General features: G+C 47.3%; 1 protein-coding gene across 1 annotated transcript in view; it reads right to left on the minus strand.

Moving 5' to 3' along the window:
• Window positions 1–21,610, minus strand: part of Taf1b (TATA-box binding protein associated factor, RNA polymerase I subunit B) — a 34,999-nt gene extending 13,389 nt beyond the window's left edge. Inside the window, exons 1-8 of the mRNA XM_010629061.3 lie at window positions 21,514–21,610; window positions 19,687–19,785; window positions 18,671–18,758; window positions 16,681–16,778; window positions 16,195–16,290; window positions 15,193–15,346; window positions 14,103–14,259; window positions 10,098–10,197 (exon numbers count right to left, since the gene is read on the minus strand). Coding sequence (XP_010627363.1) covers window positions 10,098–10,197; window positions 14,103–14,259; window positions 15,193–15,346; window positions 16,195–16,290; window positions 16,681–16,778; window positions 18,671–18,758; window positions 19,687–19,785; window positions 21,514–21,531 — 810 coding nt within the window. The 5' untranslated portion in view covers window positions 21,532–21,610. The remainder of the gene's footprint in view (window positions 1–10,097; window positions 10,198–14,102; window positions 14,260–15,192; window positions 15,347–16,194; window positions 16,291–16,680; window positions 16,779–18,670; window positions 18,759–19,686; window positions 19,786–21,513) is intronic.
• Window positions 21,611–21,709: the final 99 nt, after the last annotated feature.

The raw sequence follows: 21,709 nt of genomic DNA on the forward strand, positions 1-21,709 counted from the left end.
CACACACACACACACACACACACACACACACACACACACACACAAGAATAAAAATAAAGTCATGTCTGAAGTCAGGATTGTAGCTACCCCAAGGGGGTGGCTGGATGAGGGAGCACAGGCAAGTCTCACACTGCATGCCTTAATGAAACAGACATTTTCTGAGATGTCTATTTTATGTCCATAAAAAGCCTATACTCCCAGCAGTCTGGGAGGCTGAGGCAGGAGGATCACTAGGCTGAGCTCAGCCTGGGCAATTTAACACTTAGTGACACACTGTCTCAAAATAAAAACTTTATAAAGTAAAGAAGTTAAAGAAAAGGGAGAGAGTGAGGTGAAAAGGAAAGACAACATCAGTTAAGTATATGTGAGCTGCTCTGATGTCACCCTTAGCAAAGAAATAATCGAATTGAGAAACAGAGCTTTGGAGAAAAAAAAGAAAAGAAAAGAAATAGAACTTTGGAAAGATCTTAGGGAGTAGTGTAAATCTACAAAAGCTCTGGTAGGACACCTGGGCCTTCTTAAAAATTTCCATGACAAGGACTGGGAATGTAGCTCAGTGGGCTGTGCCTGCCTGGCAAGTGTAAGGTCCTGAGTTCAATTCCCCAGTAGCAGAATATAAAACAAAACAAAGCTCCATGACAAGAACCCAGCTCTTTCTCCCAAGTTAGCCTTGTTTGTCTCGGGCCCATGGCTGAACCCAGAGTCTGCCAATGAGCTCTTCCTGCCTGGCACGTACCCCACTTTAATGGGCCTAATTATTACTGTAAGGAAAAACCTACTGTACTTTTCACTGAAAAAAAAAAAAAAAAGACCTAGTCAGAAAAACCATCAGCCTTAAAAAGTAGAGTTCCAAAATGCCAGCCCTAGCTGGGCATGGTGGTGCATGCCTGGGAATCCCAGCACTTGGGAAGCTGAGGCAAGAGGATTGCCATGAGTTCAAGGCCAGCCTGAGCTACACAGTGAGCTTATGGCCATCTCCTTTGGGCGTACACCCCAGGCAGAATCGCTGGGCATATGGTAGCCCTGTTTCTGATTTCCTCGGACATACCCATGCTCTTTGCCATAGCGATCAAAGCCTGATTTTGGATGCTACTATTTCTCACCACTTCCTCTCCGACTGCCGCTACTACTCTGCACCAGACCTGGACCGCCACCCTCGGGAACAGCACGGGGTCCGCTCTGGCTGTAATGCAGCTGGGAACCAGAGAGAGAGGACTTCCAGTGCGAATAAGATGTCGTGTCACTCTGAGACCGCCCAAGTAAGTGGCTGCAGCTTTGTCTGAGGTGCATCTCGTGCTAGACCTTAGGGGACGAGGAAGAATGGAGCAGGAAAGGCAGAGGTTCCTGGAGTGCTGAAAGTGCAGAGGGGGGGAAGAGGGAGAGGGGAGGGAGAAAGGAACAATAAAGGCAGCACAGCAGCTTCTCCTGTAGCCCTGCTGTGGTCACACCGGGGGACTCAGGCCGGACTTCCTTTCTTCAGGTGGCTTTAAACTGCCAGGTTGTCATTCTAACACAGATAGTACAAGCAGTCCCGAAGGGCACGAGAGATGGGGGCACACTGAGGCTGGGTGTGGGGGAGACTGGGTCGCTAAGGGAGGTGAGGGACAGGTGGGTGGAGCCAGTTAAGGAGGGGCGCGGGACTGCCCCACGCTGAATGAGTCACCGCAGCACCGTGCCACTCAGTGGGTTTGGCCAAACCAGTGTGACACCTTTTCTTTTTACTCATTCACAGAGAAGATCCGAGTGTTGTTTATCAACATTCGAAATGCTGCAGATGTGCTTTGGAGTGAATTTCCAGTTTCTTCTTCGTCACTCATTGCTGAGGATGATGAAAGAATGATTTCCCCGCCCCCAGGACTGAGGACTGAACCCAGGGCCTTTGCGCTGCGCTCCATCTCTAGCAACTTTTGATTTTGAGACAGTCTTACTAAGTCGCTAAGTTGCCCAGGCTGGGTTCTAATTTGTGACCCTCCTGCCTCAGCCTGTCAGAGTGCCAGGATTATAGGTGTGGGGCACCATGCCTAGCTTGAAATGACTAACTCTTAAAATGATTTAGAAACACGGCCAAGGACCCTGGTTGAATATGTGTGCTACATATTATCTGTTCAGAAGCTGGTGTGAAGGTTCAAAATATATAAAATAAAGAAAGTGAAAAGACAGAAGGAGGCCTCCTGCCTGAGTCCCTGGCAGAACAAAGTATGTGGGGTGCAGAGACGTGTGTTGGCTTGGACACCCGGCTTTTCCGGGGACCTCCTGCTACAGTCCCCAAGACACTGGATTTTCCGCTCGTTCGACCAGATGAACTAGAAGTGTTAGGCGGAAGTACACAGAGCTTCAAATTAGCACTGTGCTCCGCGATCCTGAGGGAAAAATGAAGCAGCAGGAGAGGCAGAGGCAGGAGGAAGAGGGGGAGGAGATGATGACAATCTTCAAATGAAATAATCCAAAGGCTTTGCACTGGGGCTGAGAATCAGGCCTCGGCCAAGAGATGACGGAGACGCCCAGCTCTGTGGCTCTCGGCCCCCGCCTGTGACTCCATCCCAGGTCAGGGCAGAGGTGGGTGGAATGAAACTCCTGGGCTGTGTGGAAAGGAAAACAGGGCACTCAACGCCTCTGTGCTCTGCCACCACTGCCCAGCATTAGCGAGCACTGTCAGATTCGCTGTCGCCAGGTCGGTTCCCTTTCAACACGAACAGGACGACTTCGTGGAGAAGGAGCTCTCCAAGACACAGGTGGACGGGCTCCCAGCTCCTTCGGAGGAGGCCTTGGAGTAAAGGTGTGCATGGCAGTCTGGGACACCAAAATAAAGCCGGAGCAGACAGCAGCAATGCGGTCCAGCAGCCCACACACACAAAAGTTGGGCGTTATCTCACAGCATCTCCTTGCACAATTGCACCTTTTGTCGCTGCTGGTGGAGGTTTGGCTGTGGAGAAGCCAAGACTTAGCAGAGAGCGCTAAGACACGCAGGGAAGAAAAGGCGTCCTTTGTTCAGGAAAGCCCTTTCCATTTAAAAGTTTCAACACACTACACAAGAGTGAATGCACTTCTGTGACTGAGCGCCAGGCGTACAATGAAGCAAAGCCGCTGTCAGGTAAATAAACAGCCGGGAAGGCACCCAGGCCTTCCTAAGGGGGCGGGCCGGTGGGGGTGGGGTAGCCCACTATGACACACAGGAGTTGGACAGCAACATCCATCCATCTGCTTACAGTGGTGAGAAGTCACGGCTTAATATGTTCTTTAAAAGACCACAGGACTGCAATAAATGGTTCCAGCATGCATTAAACATGGAGTGCTTGGGAAAGCATTTTAATTGAATTTCACAAATATTCTGGTGAGTTTATTTTCCCCCATGAAGCAATGCTCTAAGACAGGCAGAGACAAGCTAGAGTTTCTGTTACACAACAGCAGCCTCCTGCGATAAAGCAGATTACAATACCCCGGCAGAGGCGGACTTCCTGCTCGACTATTTTAAAAAAATGCAGCACCGCACCCTACTTATTGTTGTTTTGAAGCTAAGATTCAGCTAAGAGGCCAATGCTCCATGCACCTGCTAATCCCAACTTAGCACGAGACTCTGAGGCAAAGGAAAATAAATGAGGAAAATTTATTTATTTATTACTTGCTATCTGCAGTAAGGGCGAAGCACTGGGACATATTACTTAAGGAGGGAGGAAAAATGAACTCTACGTATATTATGGTTCATAAAATAATTCACCTCGTATCTTCTGGCACCTACAGTTATCTTAATGGTTGCAAATCTACAATGTAGTAACAAAAAGTACATTTTACATTCAAAGTCTCATCTTTTGGAACTTTGCAATGGCCATGTTACTTTACGTGGGACATATTCTTGGATCTGAGGGTGAGACACAAATACAAACCTTATCAACAAATACAGAATTAAGACGTGCTGGCCAATGAGGATTTGCCAAACGGACGGGCAATAGTAATTTGCTTTGGTGCCAGAATTAGAGCTGGGAAAAACCTTTTGGAGACTTCCTTAAGATCTGTCTGTCCTTGCTGGGTAGAATGGTGCACACCTATAATCCCTGCACTCAGGAGGCTGAGGCAGGAGGATTGCTATGAGTTTGAGGCCAGTGTGGGCTCCATTGTGAGTTCAAGGCCACGTGGACCACACAGACCCTGTCTCACAAAAAAAAAAAAAAAAAAATCTGTGTGCCCCCTAAGTACTCTGCAGCTCACGTGGGTTTCAGGTACTGGTGAGGACCAGAAACTAACTCTTCATCCCACATGCGGATACTTACAGCAAGGATACGGAAAACAAAAACTCTAGGAGATGAATTTAAAATCTGAAAATGGTGTTTAAATGTATCCTGTTTTATAACTATTTCAAAATATTTTAAGCAGTAAACACAACCCGAGCCCTTACTGCATACACAGAATGACGGCAGGTCTTAGGGATCACATAGCAGAACCATTACCTATGGTCCCAGTTCTCTAAGAGTTCATTCCTTCTACCTGGGGGTGCAAGGTAGATACAAAACACTCCAGTATTGCACACTGCCTTCCGATCCTCCTTCTGAAGTTCTTTAACAATATCTTCTAGCTTCCTTAAAAATTTTGAAAACTATAGGATTCACGTAGCAAATGGTAACCCTGACGTGTGATCACGAGAGGACTGAGTTGGGAGACTACGGCACAGTGAGGCCGCTGCAGTCGATGAGGATGTGCTGCGGATTCCAAATAACGAAGGGGGCAAATGTCAGATGTCTCTCCAGAGAAAAGACGGGCAAGATAAAACGACAGGTGCGTTATGCAGTTCGACTTCGTTGTGTCACACAGCACACACACACACGCAGACATCACGGCACATCCCAAACACGCACACAGCTGGGGCTTGTGACGAGCAGCACCAATAACAGCAGAAGTAGCCGGCAAAGGGATTACTTGGGCATTTTGTACAGACAAAAGCATGACCCTCCATCTACCCGGGCAAAGAATTAAGCAAAGGTCAGATGAGTGACAATAGTCACGAATTGAGACTACACTTTCTTAAAAATCTAGGCATGAAAAAGAGTGGTATAGATAACACCCCAAAAGCACCCGAAGACTGATTCTCCTGAGGTCCGAAAGTTACTATTTGGGATCTTTCCATTTCTGCCCCTGAAGCTTCACTGCTATGGAAATGGACCGCCCAGCAGAAGCACAGGGATCTGAGAAAAACGTGGAGAGAAGAGCGTCCAGGACCCCGGGGGGAGTCCCAGGTACAGAGCAGTGGCGCCGCGCTGCCTGCAGGCACTTTCCAAACTGCAACGCAGGGGCAGGGAGCGAGCCGGCCGACTGGCCCATGGTCAGACGGCGGATTCCTGGCGGCTGAGGTGGCTGTCGTTAGAGTGCACTGAGCACTGATCTGGACATGCGCTAGGGAAACCCTGAGGCGAGGGGAAATCACTGGAAAGCAGCAAAGGCAGGGCCAGTGCTGAGGAGGGACACGAGGCCTGGCAGTGGCCAAATCAGCTCCGGATGGAGGACCTAGAGCCTCCCAGCAAAGCTCAGGAGCAAGCTCTGAAAAGGCCAAGCTGACGGTGAAGTTACTTAATGACTCGTCAGAACAAAACTCCAGCACCAACATCACATTCCACTCAAAAGGTCTCAAGCATTAAAAAGCAGGAAAACGACCATAATCTGAGAAAAAACAATCAATAGCAAGAAGCCAAAAATATCTGTGACAATAGAAACGGCAGGCAAGAGCCTTGAAACATTTATTATAAATATCGTCAATATACTCAAGGATATAAAAGGGAACATGAACATAAAGAGAAGAGAAATGGAGAAAGAAGAGTAAGACGGAAGTTCTGTGGCTACGGTGGTACACAATGGTAATTCCAGCTACTCCGGAGGCTGGGGCAGGAGGATCTCAAGTTCAAGGCCAGCCCAGGCAACATAATGAGACCTCGGCTCAAAAGACAAAATGAAAAGGGCTAGGGACGTAGCTCAGCACTGCCTGAGTTTAAAGTAAAACAAAACAAAAAGGAAATTTATGGAAATGGAAAACACAGTGAAAATTTAACAACAGACTAAAAACTCAAGAAGCAGAGATCAGCGATTTTGGAGACATGACAACAGAAACTGAAATTGAGACCTACTAAGCAAGACCGGGAAGGGAGAGGAAAAGACAGAAGTCAGTCTTAGTGAGTTTGGACAAGATCAAGTTGTCTAACACATAACTGGTGTGCTAGAAAAAAGCAAGGGAAGGCCAGAGAGATGTTTGAAAAAATATTGGAAGAAAAATTCCCAAATCGGATGAAAACTACCTCTAAGGTAAGTAAACCCTAATCAAAGACATACAAAGAAAACCAAGACAGGGCACAGAAAACCTAATTAATACCAGCCAGAGAGAAAGAGAAAATCTCCAAAGCAGCTGGAGGGAGGAAGGCACACAACACGAGGATGCCGACAGCAGCAGCTGCAGTCTGTTCCGGTCGGCAGGCAGGCCTGGCGCCCAGCCCGGAAGCCATGCGGACACTGGCCCCGTCCCCTGGTCCGGCCGTCACCTCACAGGCTGTCCAGAGTCTCTACATCAGGGTCCGTTTCAATAGCCATCAGACACTGTCCCAGCCTGACAGCCAGCCAGGCAGCGATCCTGCACCCAGCAGGTGCTACACGACACCGCCGCAGCCACCGACACCCAGGGCAGAGGCCACTGATACTGCTGGAGGCACAGTGACAAGGGACGGCTGAGGAAACTGCGGGGACCACACTGCTGCGTCCACCCTGAACTAAAATAAATGCACCACACCCAGAACACCCCAACATACACCCCCCTGAACAGGGCTCTCCGTGTGGGGGAAAAGCTCCCCCAAAACTGGAAAACAGATATCAATGTAGGGACAAAGAAACATGAGGTTCCCAGGGGAACACAGTAAGCCTCCACTAGCAGACTTATAAAGGAAATGTATTTATGAAATGCCTACAAAGGAATTCAAAATAATGATCTCAAAGAACCTCAGGGAGATACAAGAGAACAGACCGATAACACAATGCTATTGGGAAAACAATCCATGAACTGAAAAAGAAATTCAAGAGATTGATACAAAAAAGAACCGAAAACTTGAAGCTAAAAAAATTCAGTGAATAAAATTAAAATAGGGTCGAGAGCAAAAATAGTAGAAGAGATTACACAGAAGAAAGAATCTGTGAGCCTGAGACAAGAACTAATCCAGGCGGACAGCCGTGAGCGGGAGCGTTCATGTGAGGGGAGCTTCACAGGGCAGTGCCACACACAGCAGGGAAACAGATTCTAAGGCAAAAACTGTCAGCGGAGACGAGGTCAGTCTAAGATGGAAAGGGAGGAGCTCAGCAAGAGGATGCCACAATTCTACACACACACACGCACACACACACACACACACACACACACACACACACGGCCAGAGTGAGCTCCGCATGCTACCGTAGGCGATGAGGTTTACCCAAAGCACAGACTGCCAACTGAAACACAAAACAGAAAACAAACATCACTGTCTAACTCGAGAGAGACTCCAGCAGGAGCGAAGGGCTTCACTAGCCCACTTTCATCAACGCATAGACAGTGCGGATGAAGATCAGCGTGACACACGAGTTAGAGCACACTCGGCCCGGAAATGCACTGGTCATTATGGGAGACAGAAGGGGCAGGGGAAGAGAGGTGGGAAGAAAGGCAGGAGGTGGAAGAAAGAGCGTGGTAACTGAGGCGAAGACACTCACTCGGTAGTGCTGGTCTCTAGGAAAGTGGACAAGTGCGAAGACGTGCACTTCTATACCTCGGGTTAGAGAGCCAGTCTTGCCCTAAAAGAATGTTTAGCAAGCTTAGATGACTGGCCACAAACAGCTCTTCAGCTGCTAAATATAAAGGGATGGATTTTCATGGCAATTATTTAAGCCCTACTGTGTGCCAGTTTCAGGGGACCTTTCAGTCTAACCCAAGCCAGCCCGGAAGTCCAGACTGCTCAGGGAGAGGGGCACGCCCTGGAGAAGAGGCAGACAGCACCTGCATGTGCGCCCAGGCCGGCCCTGAGACAGCACCTGCATTGTTTCTTTCCTGGGTGCAAAGAGGGTTCCAGAGGCAGAAGGCGCACCATACACTTTGGTACCCTGATTCCACCCACATTCAGCTGTAGCACCTCATCCGGCCCCAGGTGAGAGACAGATATGCTTGCCCAGAACCCACGCCAGCAGCCTCTCTGGCTGGCCAGCCCAGACCCTTTTTCTCTCACCCACCTGTGGCCTTCTGGGTCTCCCATGCCTAGGCCACCGGCTGACCAATTTCAGTGACTAGTCTGGAGCCCCTTTTTGTCTCTATCCCCGGCCCCTACTTCCTGTTCCTTCTGTCCCCCCAAACTGTCCCTAGCCAACCCTCATAGCTTTATCCAGTCTCCTGTCTCTCAAAAAACCAAAAACTGGGCCGGGCGTGGTGGCGCATGCCTGTAATCCCAGCACTTGGGAGGCTGAGGCGGGAGGATCGCTGTGAATTCGAGACCAGCCTGAGCTACACAGTGAGTTCCAGGTCAGTCTCAACTACATAGTGAGACCCTGTCTCAAAAAAAAAAAAAACAAAACAAACAAACAAACCAAAAATCAAAGCCTGATGTGGTACTGTAATCCCAGCACTTGGGAGGCTGAGGCGGGAGGATCGCTGTGAATTCGAGACCAGCCTGAGCTACACAGTGAGTTCCAGGTCAGTCTCAACTACATAGTGAGACCCTGTCTCAAAGAACCAAAAAACAAAACAAACAAACAAACAAAAAATCAAGGCCTGATGTGGTCATCTGGGGCTCCATGCAGAGAAAGAGCAGCAGGCAAGTAAATCAGATTCCCCGGAAAACAGGACAGTAATAATAATAATGATGATGATGATGATGATAATAATAATACAGAGTACATTCCTCATGGGGCAGATCTGAGTAATAACTGAGTTATATAAAGTACCTAACCCCGGAACTGCTCCCACACGAGTCCTGTTAGGACTTTGAGCTGGAGCTGCTTCTGGTTTTAAAGCTTACTGTCCTCTGCACATCACCCTAATGGAAGCAGAATGCTGCTGCAGGTTAGCACTGTGACATCTACATGTTACAGGTGATGTGACCCGTGACGAGGGCTGACTTATTTGCATCTGCAATCGTCCACTTCCTCCTGGCCGACGCTTCCAAATGACTGCTTTATAGGATTCTATGTGACAGGCACTCACTGGACCTTCACAGAAGCCAGCAAAGGGTTTTAAAGAACAAGGCAAACACACCGGAAGGTGACAGGATGGGTACAAAGCCTCAAACAGTGTTGCCTTAAGCTTGAGACACCAGCTGTCTGGCAGGGCAGGATGGTCCCCGTAAAGTGACTTCAGTCAGTGAGAAATGCCAAGCTGTGTGGATTTCACTTTGCATCTTTGGATTTGTGCTGACAGGCTGGGCAGGGTTCAACCCCACTGGCACACAGAACACCACAGTCTCTAGGGCAGGCGTTCCTTTTCTGAAGGCCAGGATAGGCTGATTGATCAGGGTGGCACTTTTGGTTTCTAATATCAAGGTCGATTGTATTCCCGCTCAGTCTTGTTTTTGGGGAAGAGGATAACATGCGCAGGACTTAGACATGTGCCTCCTGAAACAGATGGTAACCTTCTCTCTCCTCCAGGGTGACATGGTGTGCAAGTAACAGAAAGCCACATAAGGAAAACAAAATATCATTCTACTCTTCATTAGACTATAACTAATATACCATATTTCGATAGAACAAACACCTGACATTTAAAAAAACTCCAATACCAAGTACAGAGTCAGGCAAAGAATGTAAAGCCCATATGGCTGGGTCTTTTTTCTTTTTTTCTGGTACCAGGGATCAAACTTGGATCCTTGTGCTTGTGAGGCAGGCGTCAGAACCACTGAGCTAAATCTCTGGTGTTGGTTTGTTTTTTTGAGACAAGGTCTCACTATGTAGCTGACTGGCCTTGAACTCACTGGGTAGCCCAGGCTGGGCTGGCCTTGAACTTTCACTGATCCTCCTGTCTCAGCCTCCCAAGTGATCACAGGTGTGGGATACCTGTCCTGGCTATGGCTGTATGTTGTTAGTGACTTATTAGGAAATTTATTAGGGAAAGAACTCACCTCTATAGCAAAGATTCCTTTGTCACGTCCATACAACTTCATTTCTTCTGGGAAACTCTGAAAAGCCTTTATGTAAGGAATGTGATCCTCTTCAACAAATCTGTATTAAAAAAAAAAAGTTTCAATCAAGAGTTTTGCACTGATTGAGCAAACTCTGAAAATCTCTTACTTCAAAGGGAAAGTAAAAAAATATAAATAAAACTTTTAAAAAACAACAAAGGGGAAAAATTAATTAAGCAAATTCTATCTCCTACTTTTCTTTTTAGCTACAGGGGATTGAACCCAGGGATTCTTACATCCTGGTAAGTGCTCTACCACTGACCTACATTCCCAGTTCTTTTCACTTTTTGAGACAGGGTCTTGCTAAATTGCCCAGGTTGGCCTCGACCTTGAGATTCTCCTGCCTCAGCCTCTCAAATGGCTGGGATTATAGGCATGTACCACTATGGCCAGCAAACCGCAAATCATTAAAGGGTGAATGTTATCTTACATAAATTATGCTTCACCCTAATTCACAGCTCCCCTTTCAAAGAACTGCCTGTGGTGTGCCTAGTGACTCCTGACCCTCACCTGCACACCCTCTGGATTCTCTCCCCAGGCCTGATCATACCCAGCCTGTGCCTGCTTTAGGGCTCAGCACGAGCAGCCTCTCTACCCGGAATGCTAGGGCCTCTGAGCCTCACAGGCTGGCTCTACTTTCATTCAAACTTAGCTTGAGGCCAGGTGTGATGGCACACACCTATGATTCCAGGACTTGGGAGACTGAGGCAGGAGGATTACTGTGGGTTCCAGGACAGTGTGGGCCACAGAGTAAGTTCAAAGCTGACTTAAACTACATAGTGAGACTGTCTAAAAAAAAAAAAAAGTGAGTTCAAATTCCACTTTCCCCAGTAACCAATCTAAAGTAGCCATTTGCTGGGCATGGTGGGGCACACCTACAAACCCAGCACTTGGGAGGCTGAGGCAGGAGGACTGCTGTGATTTCAAGATCAACCTGGGCTACACAGACAGACCTTGTCTCAAAAAAACCCCAATTAATTAAAACAAAAACAAAAACAAAAACAAAGTAGCCCTCTAGTCACTCTATTTCACATGGCCCGATGTCCATCTGTGGACCGCACTTCCTATCTGCCCTTTTTCTCCTTTGCTTAGGTACTGGGTGGTGCTTCCTCCTCTAGCCTAGACCTTCAAGACAGCAAGAGCTTGACCTGTGCTGCTCACACCTGCATCTCAGGTCTCCACCCTAGAAGGGCAGACATTCAGTGAAGACTTCAGGAACAGGTAAGTGCCAGCTGTTTCCATCTATGATTGTTACTGTTAGGTAGGCAAGGTCCTTTCCAGGATGCTTGAAGGGATTTATTTTATTTGCTCGAAAGTTTAAACAGGAGCGCAACTAAGGCCACATAGAATCACCCTAAGACCTCTGATTATACTGGCCGGGCTCATAACCTATTTCTTTCAAATCAGTGTTCTTTGGAAATTTATTTTCCAAAGTTCAGCCACAGCTCTCAGACTTTACAGCATCCTTAAGAGTCCCCTGCTGGGCATGGTGCACACGCCTGTAATCCCAGCACTTGGGAGGCTGAAGCAGGAGGATCCCTGTGAGTTTGAGGCCAGCCTGGGCTACATAGTGAGTTCCAGGTCAATCTCAACTACACAGTGAGACCCTGTCTCAAAAACCAAAAAAAAAAAAAGAGTTCCCCTGGAGGGCTCAATGAAGTAGAGTTTCAGGCTTGGAGGGTCTGGAACGGGTCTAAGGAGGGGTGCCCGGCTCCCACACCTGGAGAACCTGTGACTTCCAGCAGAAGCTTTCTGGGAGAAAAGCAAAGGAGGAGGATGAATGGTGACGGCCCCTTCTCCTATTACCCCAGGCAACTAAACTCTGTTCCCAGACCTTTACACCTCATAGGGCAAAAGAAAAGCCCTTTGGCTAACAGATCCCATCTCCCGGAAAACACTTGTCAATTCTCCTTGGCGGGCAGGGACAGAGGGGGTGAAGGGGGACAGGATCTTCCTCGCTTCGCGCAGCTGTTTCCCGAGAGCTCCCACATCCCCTCTTCTGCAGCTCCTTAGATTTCTGGGAGAGCCGGACGTGCCCAGGATCGTGCTGGGCAGCATGGGCAGCCCTTTCGCCCAGCTCCAAGGACGTGATGAGGCTGATGTGTTTTAAAGCTCTCCCTGGTTATCAGCAGGAATGACACAAGATTGCAGACCCAGAGCTTGGTTGGGAAATTGTTAAGTAATCCGGGTGCGGACAGAGGGCTCTTCTGGAAGGAGAGTTGATAGCACATAATGACCCACTGCTGCAGATGCAGAGGGAGGAAGGGTTGAAGATGACCCGAGGTCTCCGGAATGATGGAGCCGGGAGCCGGTGCTAGTGGAGGATGGGCGGGGCCGATCTCCAGATAGCGCCAAGACATCCCAGGAGCCGCAGCGCCTCCGGCAGGCAGGAGGGCAGGCGGGCGGGCAGCTGTACAGATAAATGTGTGGCTCTGGACCTCGGCAGACAAGTCTGGGCCGGAAAGAAGCTGGAGTTGTCAGCGAGGGTGGTAATTAGGGCCTGGGCAGAGGTGACATCACCTGATGAGCACAGAGCAAGCGGCGGCTGCCAGTCAGAGGAACCCTGAATTCCGACTCTGCAGGCGGAGGTAATCACACCTGGGAAAGGCTCTGCTACCGGTTGATGTGGCCAAATTCAAAGGCGTGATCAGCAGAACGGGATGCTTTTATTTAATGGAAGGGCCCAGTGCCAACAACGATGATGACAGCAATGATGGAATTAAAAATAATCACTCCCAGGACCAGGTCCTTATGCTGCACTTTGCATGCAGCCCTGGTTCTAAAAGTCATGTGGGGAGCTATTATTATTAAAAAGCCTGTGAGGGAGCTATTCTTTTACCAGTGAGGAAATGGAAGCAGAGGAAAATGAGCTAACTTACTCAAGGTCATCTAACAGAGAAATGGCTCCAAACCTCCCCGTGGACCTACCCAATGCTGTTCTTCAGTATGCGCACAGGGACGGAAAATTCACACTCACCATTTTGTTACCTCGATCAAGGGAGAAATTCTTTTCTTTTTCTTTCTTTCGTTTTTTTTTTTGGACCAAGGATTAGACCTCACACTTGTGAGGTAGGTGTGGAGCATTGAGCTAAATCCCTGGCCCCTCAAGGGAGAAATTCTATGCACAGTGCTGCAGTTACTCAATTCATGAACTCTAAAATCCCACAGACTATCCTGAGAAATACAAATGTCACCAATTTCTTCAACAGAATCACCTCATGGTTTTATTCTCAAGTTTCTCTAAGAACATGGATAACCTGTATTTTAGCTCTTCAACACTAAAATGTGCTTTGTCAACTACCAATAACCACTTTGCTAATGTAAAGTTCATCTTCTCTTAAAAAATATTTAAGACTCCAAGCTGGGTGTGGTGGCACACACTTGTAATACCAGCCCTCAGGAGGGTGAGGCGGGAAAACTGCCATGAGTTCGAGGCCAGCCTGGACTACATAGTGAGACCCCGTCTCAATATACAAACAAACATAAAAAATTTAATACTCCTACTGGAGCACTTTTACGTCAATTTCGTCTTTATGTGAGAGAATTAACTGCCCATTATCCCATCTGAGGTAAATACTATTACTTTTACCACATAAAGAAAACGGAGGAGATAAATAGATGAGGGGGGAATTAAGCTTCAGAATTCATCTCAGTTTCTCCAAACTTTCAGACCCTTTCTCACATTAGGCCCTCTTGTAAAGTTAAAACTATCCAAGGGTAAGGCCAGGCGTGGTGGTGCACCCCTATATCCTAGCATTCGAGAGGCTGAGGCTGGAGGGTCAGCCTGAGTTCGAAGCCAGCCTGGCCTACGCAGTGAGCTCGAGGTGAGCCTGACCTGGAGAGTAAGACCCTGTCTCCAAAAGCAAAAACCCCACAGAATGTGCACAGGTGTCCGCGTAGCGCACACAGTTGGCAGAAGCACTGCCGCAGGCTAAGTGGGCTCACCTCAGAAGATCTGAGAGGGTCACTGTTTCTCTCTGCCACAGCAGGGACAGGTAGCAGAGAGCGAGCGTCCCCGGCACCGTCATCTTCACGACACCTTTCTCCTTCCACTCTGAGTACTCGATGCCATCGACGGACCCAGAACAGACAGATGCTGCCTCTGCGGGGACAGAGCGAGACTTTGAAAGACACGAAAGACAACAAAAGAACATCACAAGAACAACCCCAAACGGTCGTGTAAACTGTCTTAAAATCAGGTTACAGCTCATCAGTGTCACAAGAGTGATCTGCCAATGAGAAGAGAGGAGGGTGTGGGGGGCGATCAGCCAGGAAGGGACCTGACTGAGCGTCACCTGTGGGGGTGGCGTGGGATGGAGTTCAAAAGGGAGGTTTGAATTTTCTAGTAGTGAACACGAACATCTTTAAAAATTTATTTATTTTGTTTTGTTTTGTTTTGAGATAGAGTCATGCTATGTAGTTCAGGCTGGCCTCGAACTCACAGAGATCCTTCTGCCTCAGCCTCCCCAGTGCTGGGATACAGGTGTGCAGCACCACACCTGGCTTCCTTATCCATTTTATTTTATTTTTTGTTGTGTTTTTTGGTACTGGGGATCAAACTCAGGACCCTTGAGCTTGCAAGGCAGGCTGAGGCACTTCTGAGCTAAATCCCTGGCCCCCTAATCTATTTTTTTTAATTAAAAAAATTTTTTTTAAATCTATTTTAACTTATAGAATTCACCCAGAAAGCAGTCACACAAATAATAGAGTAAAACTTACTCAGCTTGCCTCAATCTGTGTTTACAAACTGGGCATATCACTGTTGCTCTCATCTATTTTATCATAGGCCAAACGTACATTTTTTACTGCAACTTTCTTTATAAGTTCTGAGCTCACACATTCACGACCTTCTGGAGCTACTCCTCTCTGGATCACTGTCTTCATTTCCTTCGAAGGGCACAAGAAAATACTCCCTGGAGACAGGAGAGGTGCCTTTCTGACCACGAGGACTTCCTCCCCAGGGCTCAGGAGACTGGCTTCCTGGCTGCCAGGCAGGGCTGGCTCTCACATCCGGCAGCCTGCTTCTCATCTTTACCTGACTGCGGTGCTTTCGGGGCAGGAAAGGGTTTTGGCGCTGGGACGTCAGACTGAGACTCTGCTCCACTCTCGAGGCATGAAGTACAGTTGGCATCGCTGAGCAGTTCAGGCCCATTCGTCCAGTCTGAATGATGGACACGATCTTCCAACACCTGCTCGCAAGGTCATGTAAGTAAAATTGCTCGCACAGGAGCTGAAAATGGTTAATGTGTACAACGAAATAATTTCTGAGCCTGACACAGTCAGAAGAACCACTCCAGGGAACCGCAAGCCCACTGGGCCCCCAGGTCTGAGATGCCCTCTCTTTCGGAAGGGAAGGTGCTGCCGGACAGTGCTCAGCAGTGCTTCTAAGAGAGGAACTACAGATGGGGCGCCCCTCAGGATAAAAATACCCAGAATCAACAATGATCGGTGCACACTGTTGGCTTCTTCCGACCTGCACAATTTCTGCTGTCTCGTGCTAATGCCAATTCTTCTGCCTGAACTCTTCCCTTCTCCCACTCACTACTTCCTCAATTATGATGTCTTTCCAACCACTCTTCGATGATTTCTCATTTCCTTGCACTCCTGCGGCACCTAGGGTTTAGAGCAGGTGAGTAGCAGGGTGCACTCACATCTCCGTCGCCTGAGCACATTAAAAGTGTGCTCGGAGCATCCCTACAAGCCAGGGCCTGGTTAGCTGATATAACCTGAGGGACTGACAACAGTCAAAAGCCACGATCCCAGCCCCGCAGGCCAAGAAACTGGATCTTACTACCAGGAGATAAGACTTTCTTCAGAAGCTCTCGAGAGAATGAAGCAAAGAAAGCAGGGAACCGGTTCAAATGGGGCACCCTCTGGCCGGCACCCTGACAGGAGGCGAGGCCCACCCTGGCACCCAGCAATGCGCTCACTGCGGAGGCAGTGTGGAGGGAGCGGGCAGCCACCTCGGCCTCCTCTGCCTTCATCTCCACACCTCCCCATATATTTTGCAGTCCCACTTTTCAGAGCCGCAACCTACCTGGGCCTTCCTTCTGCTGGTGTATACTGGGTTTGCACAATACGCCTGCTTACTTTTCTGCAGGTAGCGCTTCCAAAAATTGTGTAAAACTTCATTCTGAGGGGGAAGGGGAATGAGCAGTGACTGCGGTTCACAGACGCAGACACGCAGGTGCACAGACTGCAGAGTCTCCTGTGCTGTGCATAAGGCCTGGCCCAAGGTGCAGTCTCACCACCCCTCCCTAACTACAGCGACCGTCACAGCACCGCGTGCATGGGCAACAGGGACAAACACTTTTTGGTCTTAGATTTGCGAGAAGGAAAAGACACTGAAGATGGCCTCGTTGAGTCCCTTCCTTGTCTACATTAAGTAAATTAAAGGTCACAGAAAGCAATGCCTTCTGCACGTCTACACTTCCAGTGTTACTACTGATGTCTCCCTGCCTGCACCCTGAACCTTACTCTTCCAACCACAACAGGTCAAACAGCTCCGCGCAGGTGGGATTACCTTCACTTCCGGGGCGACTCCGAGCGTCTTCAGGGCTTCTGCTTGCTGACAAAGTATGTGCTGAAATCCTTCGCACACATACCAATCCCAGCCTTTTTCTAAGCAACAAATAGCCATGCTTCAGACACTGGTGTTCCCAATCGGCTACGACACCACCACACAATTACCATCTGCTCTGATTTTCTCTGCAGCCCGCAGAGTTTCCATTCTTACATTCCTTGTTCCCCATCGAGCAAATTAGTATACAAATGCTAACAACCTAAGCATTCTGTATAATTTACCAGATTTTTAATGTTTTATCTATAATTTTGCCAAAATATTTATCAAAGGAGCAAAAGGAAAGAACAGTCATCCTGTTAAAAACAGCTAAATTGGAGCCGGGGATTTGGCTCAGTGGTTCCACCGCCTGCCTCGCAAGAGCAAGGGCCCAAGTTCGATCCCCAGTACCAAAAAACAAAAACAAAAACAGTAGTAGAAATGTGTATTAGTTGTAGAAATGTGCACTTTACTGAGCAATGCCTAGCAGAACCGTAAAGGGAAGTAAGTAACCATGGCCCCCCCACCGTTTTCTAGTCCACTCACACAGGAGCAAACGGCACTTGGCGAAGGAGTGAACAATGTCAACGAACGACATGATCGGACGTCCCTGAGCACAGAAAAGGGCTCTCTGTATATTCCAAGGCGCTGACTGCTTCATGGCACTGGATTTCTCTGGAGCTGATTCTAGGGCATAGCAAGAAACTGAGAAATTGATAGCGAGGAAACTGATTTCGGCCTAGGTACCAGGAGTATGGAAGTTATTTCCGTATCCTCCAAAATAGCCTTAAGAGACTATAAAGAAATCTGCCACCACAACGGACAGCGTTTATGTTAAATTACTAACGCCATCGATTAGAGAAAATGTTAAACCTGTGCTGAGCAGCGTCTTATCCCTCGCTGCTGGACAAACAAACACCATCACTCTGAAGAGCAAGTGGTCAACACGTTTTACACACAGCTTCTGAAGCCTGTTGTGGCCCCCCAGCTGCCTCCTCCCCTGCACTCGAGGACTCCAACTCCTGTCCCTCACTGGAATGTCGCAAGGTCCCCAGCCACCCTGACCGCCCAGATTCACGCAGAGGGGATCCAGGAGGTGTAACATGGAGCCTGTGATCCCGATCATCCCTAAGTCATGTAAGTGTAAACACACACACACACACACACAAACACACACACACAGAGTTATATGACATACGTTGACATTCTTAGGTGAAGAACAAAGGATACCTAAATGTGTGTGTGCGCGCGAGCACGCACGTCCTCAGAGCCACCTCAAGTAGACGAATCACCATAATCATTATCCTGGTTTCAAACTTCAGAATCTAGCATTAGTCATAAAATGGGAAGCACCTCGAAGACTTTACCTGAGCCCCCTCTCAATCAGGGTTAATTACAGGCACTCACTGGATTAATACCATAATGACTCTTCCCAGCACACCCCTGGCTATTTTAAGGGAAAATAACCTAACCTCTTTGAAAAGGGTGTGCTCAGATTCAATGTGAGAAATGGGATTTGGAAAGTTGAGTATCATGTTTAACTTGCCTCACTTGACATCTCCATAGTTGAATCATTTCAGGAAAGAAGCATTTTCCTTTAAAAGCACGGAGAATCTTACTCATAATCAATAGATACAAAGGACAGAAGACATACGCCAGGAGATAAAAAGAACAAATACTCTTTTTGCTATTATCATCTTTTGCGTAATAGCTGCTCCACCAGAAATGCAACTCACCAACAAAATGCAGGATAAAAAAGAAACAGATACGCTTTGATATATTCGCTTCCCATCTTGCCCTCCGTCGTTACCAATTTTAATTCTGCTTTGGATAACTGGCTGTACAATCTGGTGTTTTTTCTAGAATTGATTTTAAAATTCCATTCTATGGCCCCAAATCATCACGGTGAAAGATGTGAATAAAGACATTCAGCACTTATGAAGAAACAGCTCACCGAATTTGCTTTTTCTTTTGAGGCCTCTGCTGATGTATTTTATCTTGGTGTTAGGAATAATGTCAGTGTTGATAACTTCCTTAGATCTCTGTAGGAAAACAAAACAGATGTTAAGACAGCTTTCCATCCCCACACGCAGTATTTCCAAAGATGCTCTGGTACACATAAAGAACCCAGGTGAGCACCAAGACCAAGGTCACAACCTCAGGGTCACAATGTGGGCACACAACGTGGGCAAATTATATTAAACTTAACATTCTGGTTCATCTTTATGTTGCTTTTTCATTCAAAATTTCTCAGTTCCTAAAACAGTATCCGAACAAAGTAATCCTCACTAAGTGTCTGCTAAAGGAATAAACTTCTAAGGCTTTGTCACATCAAACCAACCCAAAAGTCAAGTTTACTCAATTTTGTCTGTCTGTAAAACACACTTTGTCTGTTTGGGTTTTTTTGTTTGTTTGTTTTTTGAGACATGGTCTCACTATGTAGTTGAGACTGATTTGGAACTCACTATGTAGCCCAGGCTGGTCTCGAACTCATAGCGATCCTCCTGCCTCAGCCTCCCGAGTGCTGGGATTACAGGCGTGCACCACCACGCCCGGCTGTAAAACACACTTTGATATGAAAACAATCTGCGTTCATCCTAACTGCTAACGTCTAACCTACATGCAGTTCGGTCTCAGCCTCCTTTCCCACATCTGAATGTGACTCTAATACTACTTTCAATTCTGAAATTAGAAAAGTATTACTTTTTATTTCTAAGGTAACTTGCAGAAGTTTAGGATGATTAAATGGTTAGTATAACTCATACCAAAGTCTTCAATTCCAGCTGCTCATTCTCAATCTGATTTGCAAATTCCTAACTCAAAGATGACCAGAGGACAACTAACCGTAGAATTCTGAGCTTTGAATGAATGATAAAAATACATCCCTTCTTTGGGAACTAAGCTACAGACCAGGCTTCAGCTCTAGTTTTAAAAACATAAGTAAATGAAAAAGTGAACTCTGTTACTTACTTCTGTAACATTGTGGCAGGAAGTGCAATAATATTTGCCTTCCTCAGTGAGACCCCAAGAGATAGCATCACACTGAGAACAGCGCTCTTTCAACTCTTTCTATAGAAAAGATAGAAAAAGGGTTTTTATTAAACCATAATCCAGGCCGGGGATTTTAGCTCAGTGGTTCCACCACCTACCTCACAAGCACAAGGTCCTAAATTCGATCCCCGGTACCCAAAACAAAACCAAACCATAATCCTAAAGCCTGCAGTTCTTCATTCTATGTGGTAAGTTCCTGCCAATTTTATACTATCAATACAAAATTCCCAGAAGTTGGAGAGGTTATCTGCAAACAAGAAGCATTCAGTCTCTCTCTCTCTGTCTCATTTATCCTTTTTTTTTGGAGACAAGATCTATGTAATTCAGGCTGGCCCTCGGGCTGGTTTTTAACTCATCGATCCTCCTGCCTCAGCCTCCCAAGTGCTGGGATTACAGCTGTGTGTTGCCACACTTGGCTAGAAAACATTCAGTCTTTTGTGCAGTGTGAAACTGAATTAAGTTATTAGACAAAATGTACCAAAAATGCAGAGAACGAGGGGAAAAAAGAAAGACAAAAGGTGATAAGGTTAAACTAAACAAAGATAAGAACATAAAACTCCTTGAAACTGTTGTGAAAAAAAAAACCAGATGTAAGTATACAGACTTTAAAATTAGAAAGGCCCTTTGTAATTTCTGGTAGGAGACTAAAAACATGTGTGTGCTTCAAAGAAACTAGATTATAAAAAATTAATTGTATTGGTATACTTTTGATATACATAGTGATCGCATTCAGGCTAGGGGATTTGTACCTGTAAGTAATATATCTTCTTTTTTTCTCCCATACCCCTCCCTTCCCTTCAATCCTTCTTCCCTTCTCCCTTTACACAACTTTGTTTCTATTTCTCTTGTTTTCCTTCCATTTTTTTTTTTTTAGGAACTAGATTTTTATTAACCTGTTTCAAGTTCTGATTTATTTATTCAGCAGCAGAAAGAGTGTCAGCTATGTGTATAGCAGCCATTTTACCAGGCTTTGGGGATTCAAAGGTGAACAAGAGACACAGCACCCTGGGGCTGGGGACTTAGCTCAGTGATTCAGAGGCCTGCCTGGAAAGCACAAGGTCCAGAGTTCGAACCTCGGCAAAAAAAGAAAGAAGAAGAAAAAGAAAAAAAGACACACGGGACCCACCCACCGCATATATGTGAATTATGTAATTATCAATTTCAAATTTAGCATTGAGACATTAATCGTCCATTAGTGAATTAACCTTTACCGTGCAGCTACTACCAACTTTCTATCCCCATCCTGCTCCACACACGCAGGCCTAATTCTGATTCCCTCTCTGGTGTTTAACTTCCTGTTACCCCCTTACCTACACACCGAATACTCACAACATCATCAAAGAAGGCAGTATTTTACGCAGTACATACAAAATACATGTCGGATTTATTTTGATAACTTCGTAAAATTTCCAATGACCCCTTACTGACAACACTAATAATGATAAGGGACATCTCTGGGTGCCCCCGCAACCGAATTTGGGAATCTCAGCGCAAGAGGCGGCCAAGATTCCCAGCGAGACGCAGGGATTCCCTGGGGCCATCCGGGACGCAGCCCCGGCCCTCCACATCAAAGGGAACTTGTGGGTGGTCCCTTGGAGCCTGGTGAGCCAAGAGGGTGGCCACCCACAAACCCACAGCTCCGCCCACCCTCCCCGCAACCTCGCCGGGCCAGAAACTCCGGCCTCTTTCCCCAAACCGCTCACCTCCCGCCCATGGCCGCCCCCAGCCCGCCGGCGTCCTTCTTACCGCTTCCTCCAGCTCCATCCCGCAGGCACTAGGACTGTGCGGCGGCTCGTTACCCGGGCAGCGGACGTCGCTTCCGGGAGCGCTGTAGTAGCCCTCCGGCCGGAAACTTGAGACCAGGACTTTGGGTTCCGGAATCCTGTGGCTGTAGGGAACCATCCGCTTGCTCGCGGGCAAAACGCGAAACCTGCAACCTCCC

Source organism: Fukomys damarensis, unplaced genomic scaffold, assembly GCF_012274545.1.
Source record: "Fukomys damarensis isolate Sample0158 unplaced genomic scaffold, DMR_v1.0_HiC HiC_scaffold_25, whole genome shotgun sequence".
Taxonomy (NCBI): domain Eukaryota; kingdom Metazoa; phylum Chordata; class Mammalia; order Rodentia; family Bathyergidae; genus Fukomys; species Fukomys damarensis.